General features: G+C 36.6%; 3 protein-coding genes across 3 annotated transcripts; 2 read left to right on the forward strand and 1 right to left on the reverse strand.

Annotated features, from left to right (window-relative positions):
- The first annotated feature begins 6127 nt into the window (after positions 1-6127).
- LOC133529687 (small ribosomal subunit protein bS18m) lies at positions 6128-6783 on the forward strand. Its single transcript, XM_061867463.1, has 2 exons — positions 6128-6282; positions 6361-6783. The coding sequence occupies exons 1-2, from the start codon at positions 6246-6248 to the stop codon at positions 6723-6725; spliced, it is 402 nt and encodes a 133-aa protein (XP_061723447.1). The 5' UTR covers positions 6128-6245; the 3' UTR covers positions 6726-6783.
- Positions 6784-7363: 580 nt separating this feature from the next.
- On the reverse strand, positions 7364-9056 carry LOC133529684 (muscle M-line assembly protein unc-89-like). Its single transcript, XM_061867461.1, has one exon. The coding sequence runs from the start codon at positions 8905-8907 to the stop codon at positions 7411-7413; it is 1497 nt and encodes a 498-aa protein (XP_061723445.1). The 5' UTR covers positions 8908-9056; the 3' UTR covers positions 7364-7410.
- Positions 9057-9271: 215 nt separating this feature from the next.
- Positions 9272-11019, forward strand: LOC133529686 (uncharacterized). Its single transcript, XM_061867462.1, has one exon. The coding sequence runs from the start codon at positions 9568-9570 to the stop codon at positions 10414-10416; it is 849 nt and encodes a 282-aa protein (XP_061723446.1). The 5' UTR covers positions 9272-9567; the 3' UTR covers positions 10417-11019.
- The last annotated feature ends 2122 nt before the right edge of the window (positions 11020-13141 follow it).

The following is a 13141-nucleotide window of genomic DNA, read 5'->3' on the forward strand; positions in this document are numbered from 1 at the left end:
CTTTTGTGTTAATTAGTTTAAAATTAAAATCTCTAACCAGTTTTTAGAGACATCAAAGACTGTGTAGATTTCGTACATGTAAAATCCTTCACCGCAATCGAGTACCGAATAAAGAGTTTTTTAAACAATACTTTAAAAAAAATGATCATTTCTTTCAAAATCCGGCAGACCACAATGAAGATAAAAGGTTGAAGAACCGATAGCCGTTTGTCTTATAATTCTATTTATAGTGTAAATGTAGGAGTAACGCCTCAAAACTAGTCAAAAATCGATGAAAACCGCGGGGCGCCCCTTAAGTATAAGTAATAAAAAGTAATAACGGTACTATAAGTTGTAAAATTAGTTAAGTTGTCTTTCCCATCATTGTTCTGCGAATCATCAATAGCAGTTTATTAGAATGAAGTATGACACCGTTACATTATCCATTTATCCTCAGTAAAGGAAAATGATATTCATTTAGGTACTTTCTATTGTTTTACGACCTTGCCTACAATTGAATTAAACTTAAGTAACCTACTATTTAGTCTACTTACTTACTCAAAATGAACACTGAAATAAGTAATTTACTATTTTTTATAAGTGATAAATTTCTGAAGCACCGTAAAACTAAGTTTACAGTTTCACGACTTCACCCACACACCCCCGAGACAGGCCGAGAACGAGTGTGTACATACTACTCTCTTCTCGTCTCGTCTCGTGGTTCTCCGATTGGATCGAAGCGTTGCCGAGACTCTCGGCGAGAGGCTTTCGACGAGTGTGTACAGCCGGCATTAAACTATTTCTCGGGCCCTGAGTATCCTGAACCTACTTCCTAAGTCCATTTAGTCGGTTTACCGCCCTATCCGACAAATTGGACCCGAGAAATAATGTTTATAGTGTTAAATAAACGTCATAATTTCATAGGGATTTGTTTTGACGTTGACTGCAGTGGCAGCATGGTTCTATTTTTATCACTTGTCACTATGTCCGTCACTTTCGCGCTTACATACTTGTTAGAATGTGACAGACATAGTGAAAAATGATAAAGAGCCGACCATCTTAGCCCTACTGGTCTATCAAAATCGCTTAGCTTAGTTGGTCTGGTATATATTAGATATAGCATACCGTAACATAACAAGCGAAAAAAATGTGTTCAACGTCTCGGCAGCGGGAACACGGGCAACACACACTCACGCCTAGTAATAAAAAATGTGTTCAACGTCTCGGCAGCGGGAACACGGGCAACACACACTCACGCCTAGTAATAAAAAATGTGTTCAACGTCTCGGCAGCGGGAACACGGGCAACACACACTCACGCCTAGTAATAAAAAATGTGTTCAACGTCTCGGCAGCGGGAACACGGGCAACACACACTCACGCCTAGTAATAAAAAATGTGTTCAACGTCTCGGCAGCGGGCAACACGGGCAGCACACACTCACGCCTAGTAATAAAATCTGAGGGCTTACCGCGAACCACGTTCGACGTGTTGTCTCCCTGTCACACTTACGTACGAATTAACAAGCGCAACAGAGAGGTAACACGTCGAACGTGGTTCGCGGTAGGCCCTCTGAGCAAAGATTGATGCGGATATAGGAGATCTGTCTTGTTCAAACATGGTTCAAATAAAACAGCACAAGGTTAAACACAGCACAGTAAAAGTTTAATTTAATTTGATTTAATAATGTGTATCCATTTTAATTGTGTAATTATTCTAATTTTTTAATATTAATAAACGATTTTTTTATATTAATAAACGATTTTTAGGGTTCCGTAGTCAACTAGGAACCCTTATAGTTTCGCTATGTCCGTCTGTCTGTCTGTCTGTCCGAGGCTTTGCTCCGTGGTCGTTAGTGCTAGAAAGCTGAAATTCGGCATGGATATATAAATCAATAAAGCCGACAAAGTCGTACAATAAAATCTAAAAATTTAATTGTTTTGAGGGTACCTCCCCGACACGTAAAGTGGGGGTGAATTTTTTTTGCTTCAACCCTACAGTGTTGGGTATCGTTGGAAAGGTCTTTCAAAACTAACAGGAGTCTTCAAGAAACATTTTTTGATAAAGTGAATATATTCGGAGATAATCGCTCCGAAAGAAAAAAAAATGTGTCCCCCCCTTTAACTTTTGAACCATAGGTCCAAAAAATATGAAAAAAATCGTGAAAGTAGAGCTTAAGAAAGACATTAAATGAAAACTATAGCGGACATGATCAGTTTAGCTGTTTTTAAGTTATCGCAAATAGTTTCCCCTTCATAGTAAAAAGACTTACTTTAATTAGGTACTGATTATGCAAATTTGCCTTTTTGTTTAACTCGCGTGAAAGGTTTCATCCCTTGGTTAACAATTTACTATACTTTAAGCTCCAGTTTAGCTTATTGTGACGGAAGAGTAACTACGGAACCCTACACTGAGCATGGCCCGACATGCTCTTGGCCGGTTTTATTTAATATAATATTCGTTTTTTTATACTACGCCGGTGGCAAACAAGCATACGGCCCACTTGATAGTAGTGACCGGAACCCTATTTTCAACTCCTACGCTTACTCTGGTTATAATATTAGCGGAAAATCGCTGAACATTAGACTTTTTGTTTGCCGCGATATCTATTGTCGAGTAGCAGTACTGAGAGTTCCGCTACTCGATGCTAGATGTCGACTGCGAAAATAATAAGCATTTTGGTACCAAAACTGATGTATGGAGTGAGCACTCTATTACTTCTTATTTCTCTATGCCTATGTAAGCCTGCAATCCCAGAGGAGTTACATGCGCGTTGCTGACCCTAACCCCCCCTCGTTGAGCTCTGGCAACCTTACTTATGGGCAGGAACACAACACTATGATTGTATGATGTAATTGAGAATGTAAATTATTTTATTTTTTATCGTTTTAACTTATTATATTGTTTTTTTATCGTCTTGTAAAATTTAGTATGGATTATTATGGATTCATGTCCAAAATAAAAGCTTTTTATTTTTTTCTTATATAAACATTAACATGTAAGGAATTGCCTAGTGTAATAATGAGTAAGTTACTATTTTATACACCATCTACGACAGAGACGAAGTCCACCAAAATAATTTACCTACTCTGACACAGCAACCTTGAATTGTTCTTTTATTACATTCCACATACACTTTGTTACTTGAAAACGTAACAAAGTGTATGTGGATTGTAATAAAAGAACACACTAATAAAAACAATAAACAGACCAAACATAATATCGAGCCAACGATCCACAATAATCTTAGGGCTCCTCTACACGATGGCCCAGCGTAGGCCAGACCAAGGGACGCAGCTATGCGGTGAAATGAGATAGCAATATCACTTGCTCCCTCTAACGCATAAATGCGTCCCTAGGACTGGCCTACGCTGGGCCATCATGTAGAGGAGCCATTACGACGTCGGACTAAGTGGCAAACCACTTCAATGCATTTGTTGCATCGGTCGGCGCCCCCGCCGGGGGAGCGCCCCCGCGCGGATTACCTGTTCTTAACCCGGTGACCAACTCATTATTTTTACGACCAGCTGAACCGCGAGAGGTAAACAAAATAATAAAATCTTTAAAAAATAAATAGCTACGGCAATGACGAGTTACCGCCAGCGCTAATTAGGAAATGTGCTGACGAGCTAACAATACCATACTATATTCTTATTAACCAATCTTTTTCGGAAGGAACCTATCCAGATATTTTAAAAACGTCAATTATAAAACCCATATTTAAAAAGAGTAATAAAACGGATGTCAATAACTACCGCCCTATTTCGCTCCTACCAACATCAGCAAAAATATTTGATATGGCAATGAGTGATCGATTGTATTCATTTTGCGCGAAATACATCTTTCACGAATCGCAAAATGGTTTTAGGAAAAATAGGTCCACCATCTTAGCTACCTACAAATACATGCAAGAAATATCAAACATATTAAATGATAAAAAAATACGCAATAGGTATTCTTCTCGATATGTCCAAAGCCTACGATAGGGTACAACACCACATACTTCTAGACAAATTATATGGAATAGGTGTCAGAGGCGATGCACATAAATGGTTCACATCATATCTGCAAAACCGCGAACAATACGTGGAAATACAGCATATTGACAAAACATCCGGAAATATTTATAAAATTAATTCCAATTCACTGCCAATATTAAGCTCAATACCACAAGGTGGCGCCCTCTCGTGCCTATTATTTCTTATATACATTAATGACTTACCCAAGATCCTAAATGAAACTTGTGTAATGTTTGCAGACGACATCTCTATTATAACATTTATAACTTCTTGTAATGACAATGAAAACCTATGCGATGACCTAAATAACATATTCACAAAACTCACACAGTGGCTAAAAGAGCACAACCTAGAGATAAATTTCACAAAAACCAAGATAATGCAATTTAGGCCTCGACAAAAAGTTCCCTTACAAATAGATTATACATTTACAGGAACTAAAATCGAGTGTGTCGATACTTTCACGCTCCTCGGACTAGATATCGACACGCACCTGAATTGGAAGGCACATGTAACAAAAATTAAAAACAAACTGTCAAAATTCATATACGCCTTAAGAGAATTAAAAAAATGCACCGACCTAAGAACAGCTCTAAATGCCTATTACGCATATGCCAACTCGTGGTTAAAATACGGTGTTATACATTGGGGTAATGCTACAGACATTGAAGATTTATTTATCCTTCAAAAAAATGCATTCGTATAGTTGCCAACATAAAAATTCCAGAGAGTTGTAAGCCGCTCTTTGTAAAACATGACCTACTGACCTTGACATCAATTTACATTCTCGAAATATGCAAATTTGTTTGGAAATACCCTCAATTCTTCACAAAAGTAGATGAACAACCACGACGATACGCTGCGAGGTACAAAAATAATCTGGCAATCACAACAAATACCAATTTAAAACTGTACCAAGCAAGCCCAAACATGTGTATGTTAAGATATACAATAAGCTCTCAGATAAATTAAAGAACGAAACATCAGAAAACAAATTTATACATGAACTTAAACAATTTCTTGTAAATAAGAGCTACTATAGCTTTCAAGAATTTATTGACGATACCGAAGAAAAATAACATATATACTTACATAAATATCGTCGGTCTGCCTATATTCATGCACTGTAATGCCCCTCCGGCCCTACGCATACTTATTATTATTAATCACTTATTACTATTAATCAACTTAATTATTATTAATCAATTAATCAAATCAATTCAATTAATCATTTATCAATATATTGTTGACATTGACGTTTTATGTTCCTAGATTTACTAATAAGATTTTCTGTCCTTTATTTTCGTTTTATTTAATTGTTATTAATTAAAATGGTATTATTATGTTACCTAATACTCTAGAATAGAATATGTAGTATAATAATAAAATTGTGTGCCCTTACAGGGTGTCATGATCTAACTTTATATATGTAATGTTAATGTAACACCTATTATGTACATGACAATACAGTATTGAATTGAATAAATTGAAACCTTGTCACTAGAAAAAGGCAGCTAAAAAACGAGGATTTGGCTCCCAATAGAAAATATGAATTTTATTGAATTTCACGCCTTTTTCTACTGACAGTTAGGTGTGTTTCACTACATCGAGTCAGGAGGCCTACCGCGAAAACCGAAATTCGCAAATTGCAGGGATCTTTCTCTTTTACCCTCACTAAGACGTAATTAGAGTGACAGAGATAAATGCCCGCAATTGACGAATTTCGATTTTCCGTAGCCGCCCAGACCAAGATAAGTTGGAAGCGATTTTGATAGCCCAGACGGTGCAAGTGTCAAGTAAACGTCACATTTTCATAAATTTTGGACGTATGTTGGACGTTTAAATATCACGTGCACCGCCTGGGCTATCAAAATCACTGCCAACTTATCTTGGTATAACTCTATTACGAAGGGTTATTGACCCAGACAAAATTTGAATTTCGCGCCTTTTTCTTTTACCGGCTAAAAGACTGCGTTTTATTTCTACGCCAAGGTGATTGTTTTTAATGTAAAAGTAATGTTATTGCATGAATGTTGATTTCAAAAGCATTAATAAATATTTTGATTGTTTATATAAACCCTTCGAGAACTATCTAACTTGCATAAACAAAACGACATTCAAATGACACAAAAATGACAAGAATAAAATTTTAGGTTATGTTTTCTGCCTACTTCTCAAGCTTTGAAGCTGATTAATCTTTATTTTCTGTTGAGAATTTCAGTTATATAGTAACAAAGGGTGACCTAACATGGCACTATTAAAAACAATTGTGTCCCGTTATATCTGTAAGTGTTCAAAATCAATTGCAAACTTTTTAATAACAAATCCGTTCATAGAAATACTCATTTTTATTTCTAATTTAGGGAGTCCACGACTGGCTACTATTCCAAGATTCTCTTCCAACGTTACAAATGCTTCTGATGACGCTCCTGCTGAAATCGAAAACCCCTACAAGAAGGAAGAACGCCAATGCATATTATGTAAACTAAACATCACTCCGGACTACAAAAACTACCGTTTACTGTCACAATTTCAGAGCCCTTACACTGGCAGGATCTACGGACGCCATATAACAGGGCTGTGCAAATCGAAACAAGCGTTAGTGGAAGCGGAAATAAAGAAAGCACAGAACTGCGCTTTCATGCCATACTTTTATAAAGATAAGGTTTTCTTGAAGGATCCGAAGTTGTTTGACCCTGAAAAGCCTATCCGTTCTCACAGATTTTAATTAGATGTAGTAGAATTTAATGTAGTACTGTTAATAAAAAATTACTGTAAATCATTAATTGCTTCATTTTTGTCTGACATCCTATTTATATTTTTTTCCATGTTGTAGATTTGAGAGTGTGCAGAACAAACTTGTAGAGTGTGCGGAATGAAAAGAGTTGTGAAATGTATGGGATCCAATACATTTTATGACTCTTAGAGCCGGTGTAGCTTTATTTCATGTTCATAAGTGCATTGTAATATGCTTACTTGAATAATAAACTATCTTTATCTTTCTTTCCGCACAGATTCTAGAAGAGAATATTTTTAGTGACTGTCTATTTAATGAATTAACATAGATTTTAATTTGCACAAACTTGAGTAACTGGTATTGCTATTACATGTCTGACAACTGGTCTGGCCTAGTGGGTAGTGCCCCTGCCTATGAAGCCGATGGTCCTGGGTTCCGAATCCCAGTTAAGGCATAAATTACTGTGGGGCTTAGTCAATTTGTGTAAGAATATCCAATATTTATATTTATTTATGTTAAATTTTATATTTATTAAATGCATGCCCATATAAAATAGAAGAAAAATATTATGAGATAGATAGATATTTATTGGATACCCAGGAATGCTTTAAAACAGTAAAAGCCTACCATCAAACAGTAACATTTATTAAATCAACAAAATTATATTTCATAGCATTTAAAAGTCATTATGTTTGGACAACACAGCACTTGAATCATCTGGGGTGTTGAAGCAATCATGGTCAGAGTCATAGCCAACCAAGGATGGCGGTATTTTCAGCATCTGAAGTATCTCCGAGTAGTCCATGCCATGTTTGTCGGGACATTTCAGTCTCATCAAATCCATTAATTCTACCAATGCCTCTTGACAACCTTTTTGCCATTTTTTTATCAATTCTCTCAACTCTTCAGTTTCCGCTGTCATTGATCTGGCTAGGAGCATTTTCTTCTTAACATCTATTCTCGCTTTTATATTATCGATATCTGCCTGCGTTATCGAACCAGTGGACTTAGCTTTGTTCACTTTAGATACTTTATCATAAGTCTTTCGGATGAGGATTGTCTTTTTCTTGTCAAAGAAGTCATCATCGTCATCATCAAAGGAGCTTTGTGATGGCGCTTTAGATACTGTTGCAGGGATAACTTTTGAAGTTTGTGTTTTAGGTTTACTATCCTTTGCTGGCTTTTTGCTTTCTATTTTTTTCTTATTCTTACTAGACGTTGCTATGAATTCATCATCATCATCTGGAGTCAGCACCGGTTTGTTAACTTTAGTGTCATTTTTATTCAAAGTACTTAAAGGTGCTTCATCATCTGAATCAAAAAGAGGTTGAGAGTTCTTTTTTGGATCACTCACATCTTTATTACTTTTATCATACTTTTCTTTGACTTTTAAGAGTTTCTTTTGTATGACAACAATGCATTCTTTAGTAAGCTCATTGGGACTTCTGGTTTTAGATTCAGATTTCTTCTTCTTTGGTTGGGCTACTTCTTTAAGGGTTTCTTCAACACTCTCTTTTACTGAAATGGAATTCTCAGTTTTCGAAGTTATCTTTGAAGCTGTTTTTAATGGAGACTGGAACTTTTTGCTTTTATTTACTTTTTTAGAAGGTTCTGGAGGAGATACATTTTTGGCCACATCACTTAAATTTTCAATATTGGGTGTGTCTGTTTCTACATTCCTATCAATTGTATTGTCTGTTGCTTCGTTCTCTGTAGTGCAGTCTAAAATTTCATGAGATACAGTTGAGTCTGTCGTTTTTACACTTGCCTGAGTATCGAGTGTTGCTAAGAATGTTTTAGATTTCTTTCTACGAGGTAAATCTACATTCCTTGAAGGAGTCTTTACTATTTCCTCTTCATTTGTAGAATTTGTCGAAATTTCACATTCGTTTTCCACAGAATGAACCGCTATATTTTCATCATTTTCGTTCGTTTTTTCTTCAGGTTCAACGACGCTTTTTCTCTTTCTACTCTCTTTTTTCGGTTCCAAAACTTGAACATTATTATTTGCATTAGAAGCTAAAGGCGATATAAATGGCGAAGGACCTTTTTTCTTCCAATTTCGCGACAGCCCAACTCGCCTGCAAGGAGTCAACAAAGACTTACTTATGCCGCCAGGGGTTTTAGGTGATTCATGGTTAGAATTAGCTCTTATGGACGACACATTCTTCATCGTCGTACTCTAATATCTGGTGAATTATAAAAATACGTGTTTTAAAGGATATTTCTTTTATGTAAATAAACACGAAATGCGATTTTTTTACTTCGGACATTGACAGCACTTCCCGCCACAGAACCTCACGTACTTTTTAATCCACAGATCATAAAACCATGTGATTTTCTCAAATAATTTCATCAATTCAGCGTTATTTTGCGTAACTTGAACAGTTTATAGTGTTGTTGCTAAATACGAAGTTATCTAAATAAATCGACGATATTTTTTGGTGAAATGGCAAGTAAAAATGCTTTCTATTATAAAATAACAAACACTTTAATTTATTATCAATTGGTACGTTTCATTAAGTTATCTTAAGAACTTATACGAAAGTCATATGAAACGTAAGAAACGAGATTATGAAAGTTTGAATTTGCCAAAATACCTTTCGATTTTAGATAATCGATATGATACCACATCACAGTATATCCCCACCCCTAGCTACAATCCATCAAAAATTTCGCCCAAACCAAACTTTGGTTTCGTGTGTTGTGCAATTGATAGGTTCTGCAAGCGGAGTTCCCTTCAGACCTTTCTGGGACGCGCAACGCCTCTCGCCCGTGGTGTTTTCAATAAGCGAAGAAATTCTTTTCCCGGAATAAACAAAAACATTACATAATGCCGTTACTGAGGCTGACGTCTGGTACTTTTGGGCAGCTGCGCACTTTCGCGACATCGCAGGCGCTCGGGAAGCGAGTGAAGACCTTCGCCGTGTATCGCTGGAACCCGGATGAGCCCGACAAGAAGCCCTTCACTCAGAACTACCAGGTGGACCTGGATGAGTGCGCTCCTATGGTGTTGGATGCCTTGTTGAAGATCAAGAATGAGATGGACCCCACACTGACGTTCCGCAGGTCGTGCCGCGAGGGCGTCTGCGGCTCCTGCGCCATGAACATCGACGGCGTGAACACGCTAGCGTGCATCAGCCACATTGACCAGAACCTGAGCAAGCCATCAAAAATATATCCTCTACCGCACATGTACGTCGTGAAAGACTTAGTCCCAGATCTGACCAACTTTTACCGCCAGTACCAGTCCATTGAGCCGTGGCTGCAGCGTGACAAGGAAGCAGCTAAAGGTAAGGAAGTCCAGCTGCTCCAGGATGTTGAGGATCGTGCCAAACTTGACGGTCTATATGAATGTGTGCTCTGCGCCTGCTGCTCAACCAGCTGTCCATCATACTGGTGGAACGGAGACAAGTATCTTGGCCCTGCTGTCCTTATGCAGGCTTACCGCTGGATTATTGACTCCAGGGATGAAGCCACCGCCAAACGTCTTTCTAAATTGAAGGATACATATTCTGTCTACCGTTGCCACACAATCATGAACTGCACACGAACATGTCCTAAGGGCTTGAACCCTGGACGTGCCATTGCTCAGATCAAGACCTTGTTATCTGGAATTGTCAAGAAACAGACCCCAATCATGGACCCGGCTGGTTTAGAGAAGAAAGCAGCAACTAACTAAGCATGGCATGATCTTTAGAAAAATGGTTGTTGTATTTGTACTTAAGTATACATAATTAGGTTTAGGCAGATTAGTATTATAATCTCATTTCAATAAACCTAAAATTGTACAAAATACAACATAAGGTGCAAACATCTCAAATTCATACTCAAATTGAACAGTTCTGGATTTTTCCATAACTGTTGTTTTTATGCATCCTTATGGCTCTAAAAAAAATTACCTGACTTTTTTTTGTATCAACTATTGTAAGAAGAAAAGGTATCCTTAAGTTAGTTGTGTCTATGAATGCACCCTATCAGAAAATCAGGCATTTAAAAAGATTTTTTTATTTGCTTACAGAAATCATTACCCACTTTGTTGATTATTTTTAATAGTTATCAACCATCGAGTACCTATTTTACCAAAAAGCCATATTTTCTAAAGATGTATGAAATAAGTGAAATTAAAAAGTATTATTGCAGATTTTTTTATTGTTTAGAAACTATTGTTTAATACAATCATGATCATGTAAGTTATCCTGCCATGTGATGTTATTTATTTCATGTCTTCATGCCACCTTAGACAAAATTAAGTAATTGTTTTAAATAAATGACTATTTATTTATTTGTTTACCTCTTTTTAAAGTATTGCATTACTTTGAGTTTTGAGTCCTACACTAATGCTAAGTTTGAATAAATTTTAATTTGTTCACTCGCATTTTATACACTTCAGTGCATGTTACACACTAACATAATTTTAAATCTGTATATTTATATCCTAACCATTGTTTCTGTGTCTACTACATTTTTAATCATATTTGACAAGAAAAAAGCCCTAGAGATGGGCATAGTCTACTTAATGTTGGTCTGTGAGTGATGAGGTATTCTGTGTCAGCCGCTACAAAAAAAGAATTTAATACCTATAGGTATACTGTATATTGATGTCCAAAGCTTTCTATGTCCCTAATTTATCAAATTAAGTTCAGAAGGTATATCAGCCAAGAAAGGGTTACTTTCGCATTTATCGCAGATAGAAATATGTATTTGCTATCGCCTTTATTTTACCTTACGTGTTTCAGTTCCAAGATTCTCTCATTCCAAGGTCACCTCCTAATTATAGGTACGTCTCGTGACAAAATGACTAAAGTGGGTAATTTGTTACACATTGCCCAGATACCTACTCACCACGAGTGGATGTGTAATGAAACGAATAGTATTGCATGTTCATGTTACGTAGCCAATTTATATGATATATCTACTGCACGGGTCAAATCAATGCTTCCTTCTAGAACTGGGGGCGGACGTGAGCGTAACTTCCTTTGAATACATGTACTTAGGTAGCTGTTGACTTAGGTATTGGTACTACTGTGTGGTGTGTACTAATTACACACACAGGGGTGTATTTTTTGTCCCCGCCCCACGTGACAGCCGCCATGTAGGGGTGTATTGCCTTTTGTCCCCGCCACCATACATGAAACGGGGAGAAATTGAAATTGTTTACAATGACAGAATTCTTGGAACCTGCATTTGCTCGGTTTGGTTTACCCCGTAGCAAATTTCAATTTAACAAGACAACAAGAGTCCATAGGCTACGAAGACTGTTTATGATCAGGTACATAGGAACATTTTTTTAATGTTAGACGAACAAACGCATGAGCCTACTGGCATGACATGAGCATTGTTTCTATTGGAAAATCTAAAATGCCGCTTGCAGGAATCGGTTATACCTACCTATTGAAGGTACCTATTTCGTTAGGTAGGTATCTACTTAGTAACAAGAGTTTGAGTTTTTAACAAAATGTTTATTAAAAAAAGTCAAATAATTTGGCGGATTCCCTTTTGGTTAAAACAGTTTATCAGGCATTTATTCAACAATAAATTACTTTACCTATTAATTGGTAATGAACTACCTAATTTGTTACCTTACTGCAAACAAAACAGTCAAGATTAAAAAAAAACCAGCCATGACTTCTTCGAGACGATAGAAATCTTAACTAATATTGCACCTTACACCGTATTGATAAGGTCGAGATTAAAATTATACTCTATTAAACTGAAATAGTGTTTTTACGAACGATATCGATTTCACAATACAGGCTAGATGAACTTGAACCATTGATAACGGAAATAAACAAACTTTAATGGTCCAAAGAGACACAAGTCCAAGTCATTATAGGACATAATGCGTTGAAATAAGGAGGTATAATCGCGTGTAACACAGATGCACTTAAGATACAGTCATTTTAAGGTAAATAATGACCATTCAATACTTATCTTTGCTTGAAAAAGATCGTTAGACAAGCGAGGGGTTAGGCGTTTAGGTCCTTCTGGATTTCGGTCATGGGTGGAATATTCTATTACCTAATGACATGACGGTGATGACCTGTTAGCTATCTAATTATAGGTAAGTACCTACCTTTGTTTGTATGTTTTCTGGGAATAGTAAAATGTACTTCTATAGTAAATGTGCAAAAAATATACTTAAACAATTATTACCGTCGTGGTTACTAACTTCGCACATATTTTTTCACCACAACAACTGGAACCTCTTGATTGTTCAAAAACGAATGAGAAAGTTGCATTTTATAAGGAAAAAAAAACAAATAACTGGATCGACAAAAAAATCTATTTAATCATAGAATCTCACATTACACTAGAATCGGTTAAGAATTGCGTACGATACGAATCGCTAACGCTTCAGTCAATAATTAGAGTAGCGAACTTGTATGGTTGCCAGAGCTCAACGA

Source organism: Cydia pomonella, chromosome 21 (genome assembly GCF_033807575.1).
Source record: "Cydia pomonella isolate Wapato2018A chromosome 21, ilCydPomo1, whole genome shotgun sequence".
NCBI lineage: Eukaryota > Metazoa > Arthropoda > Insecta > Lepidoptera > Tortricidae > Cydia > Cydia pomonella.

Excerpts from the sequence above, each read along its gene's own strand:
- LOC133529687 (XM_061867463.1), top strand. The coding sequence starts at position 6,246 with ATGGCACTATTAAAAACAATTGTGTCCCGTTATATCT. Across the intron at positions 6,283-6,360 it reads AATTGTGTCCCGTTATATCT|GGAGTCCACGACTGGCTACT; the intron begins GTAAGTGTTCAA and ends TTTCTAATTTAG.
- LOC133529684 (XM_061867461.1), bottom strand. The coding sequence starts at position 8,907 with ATGAAGAATGTGTCGTCCATAAGAGCTAATTCTAACCATGAATCACCT.
- LOC133529686 (XM_061867462.1), top strand. The coding sequence starts at position 9,568 with ATGCCGTTACTGAGGCTGACGTCTGGTACTTTTGGGCAGCTGCGCACT.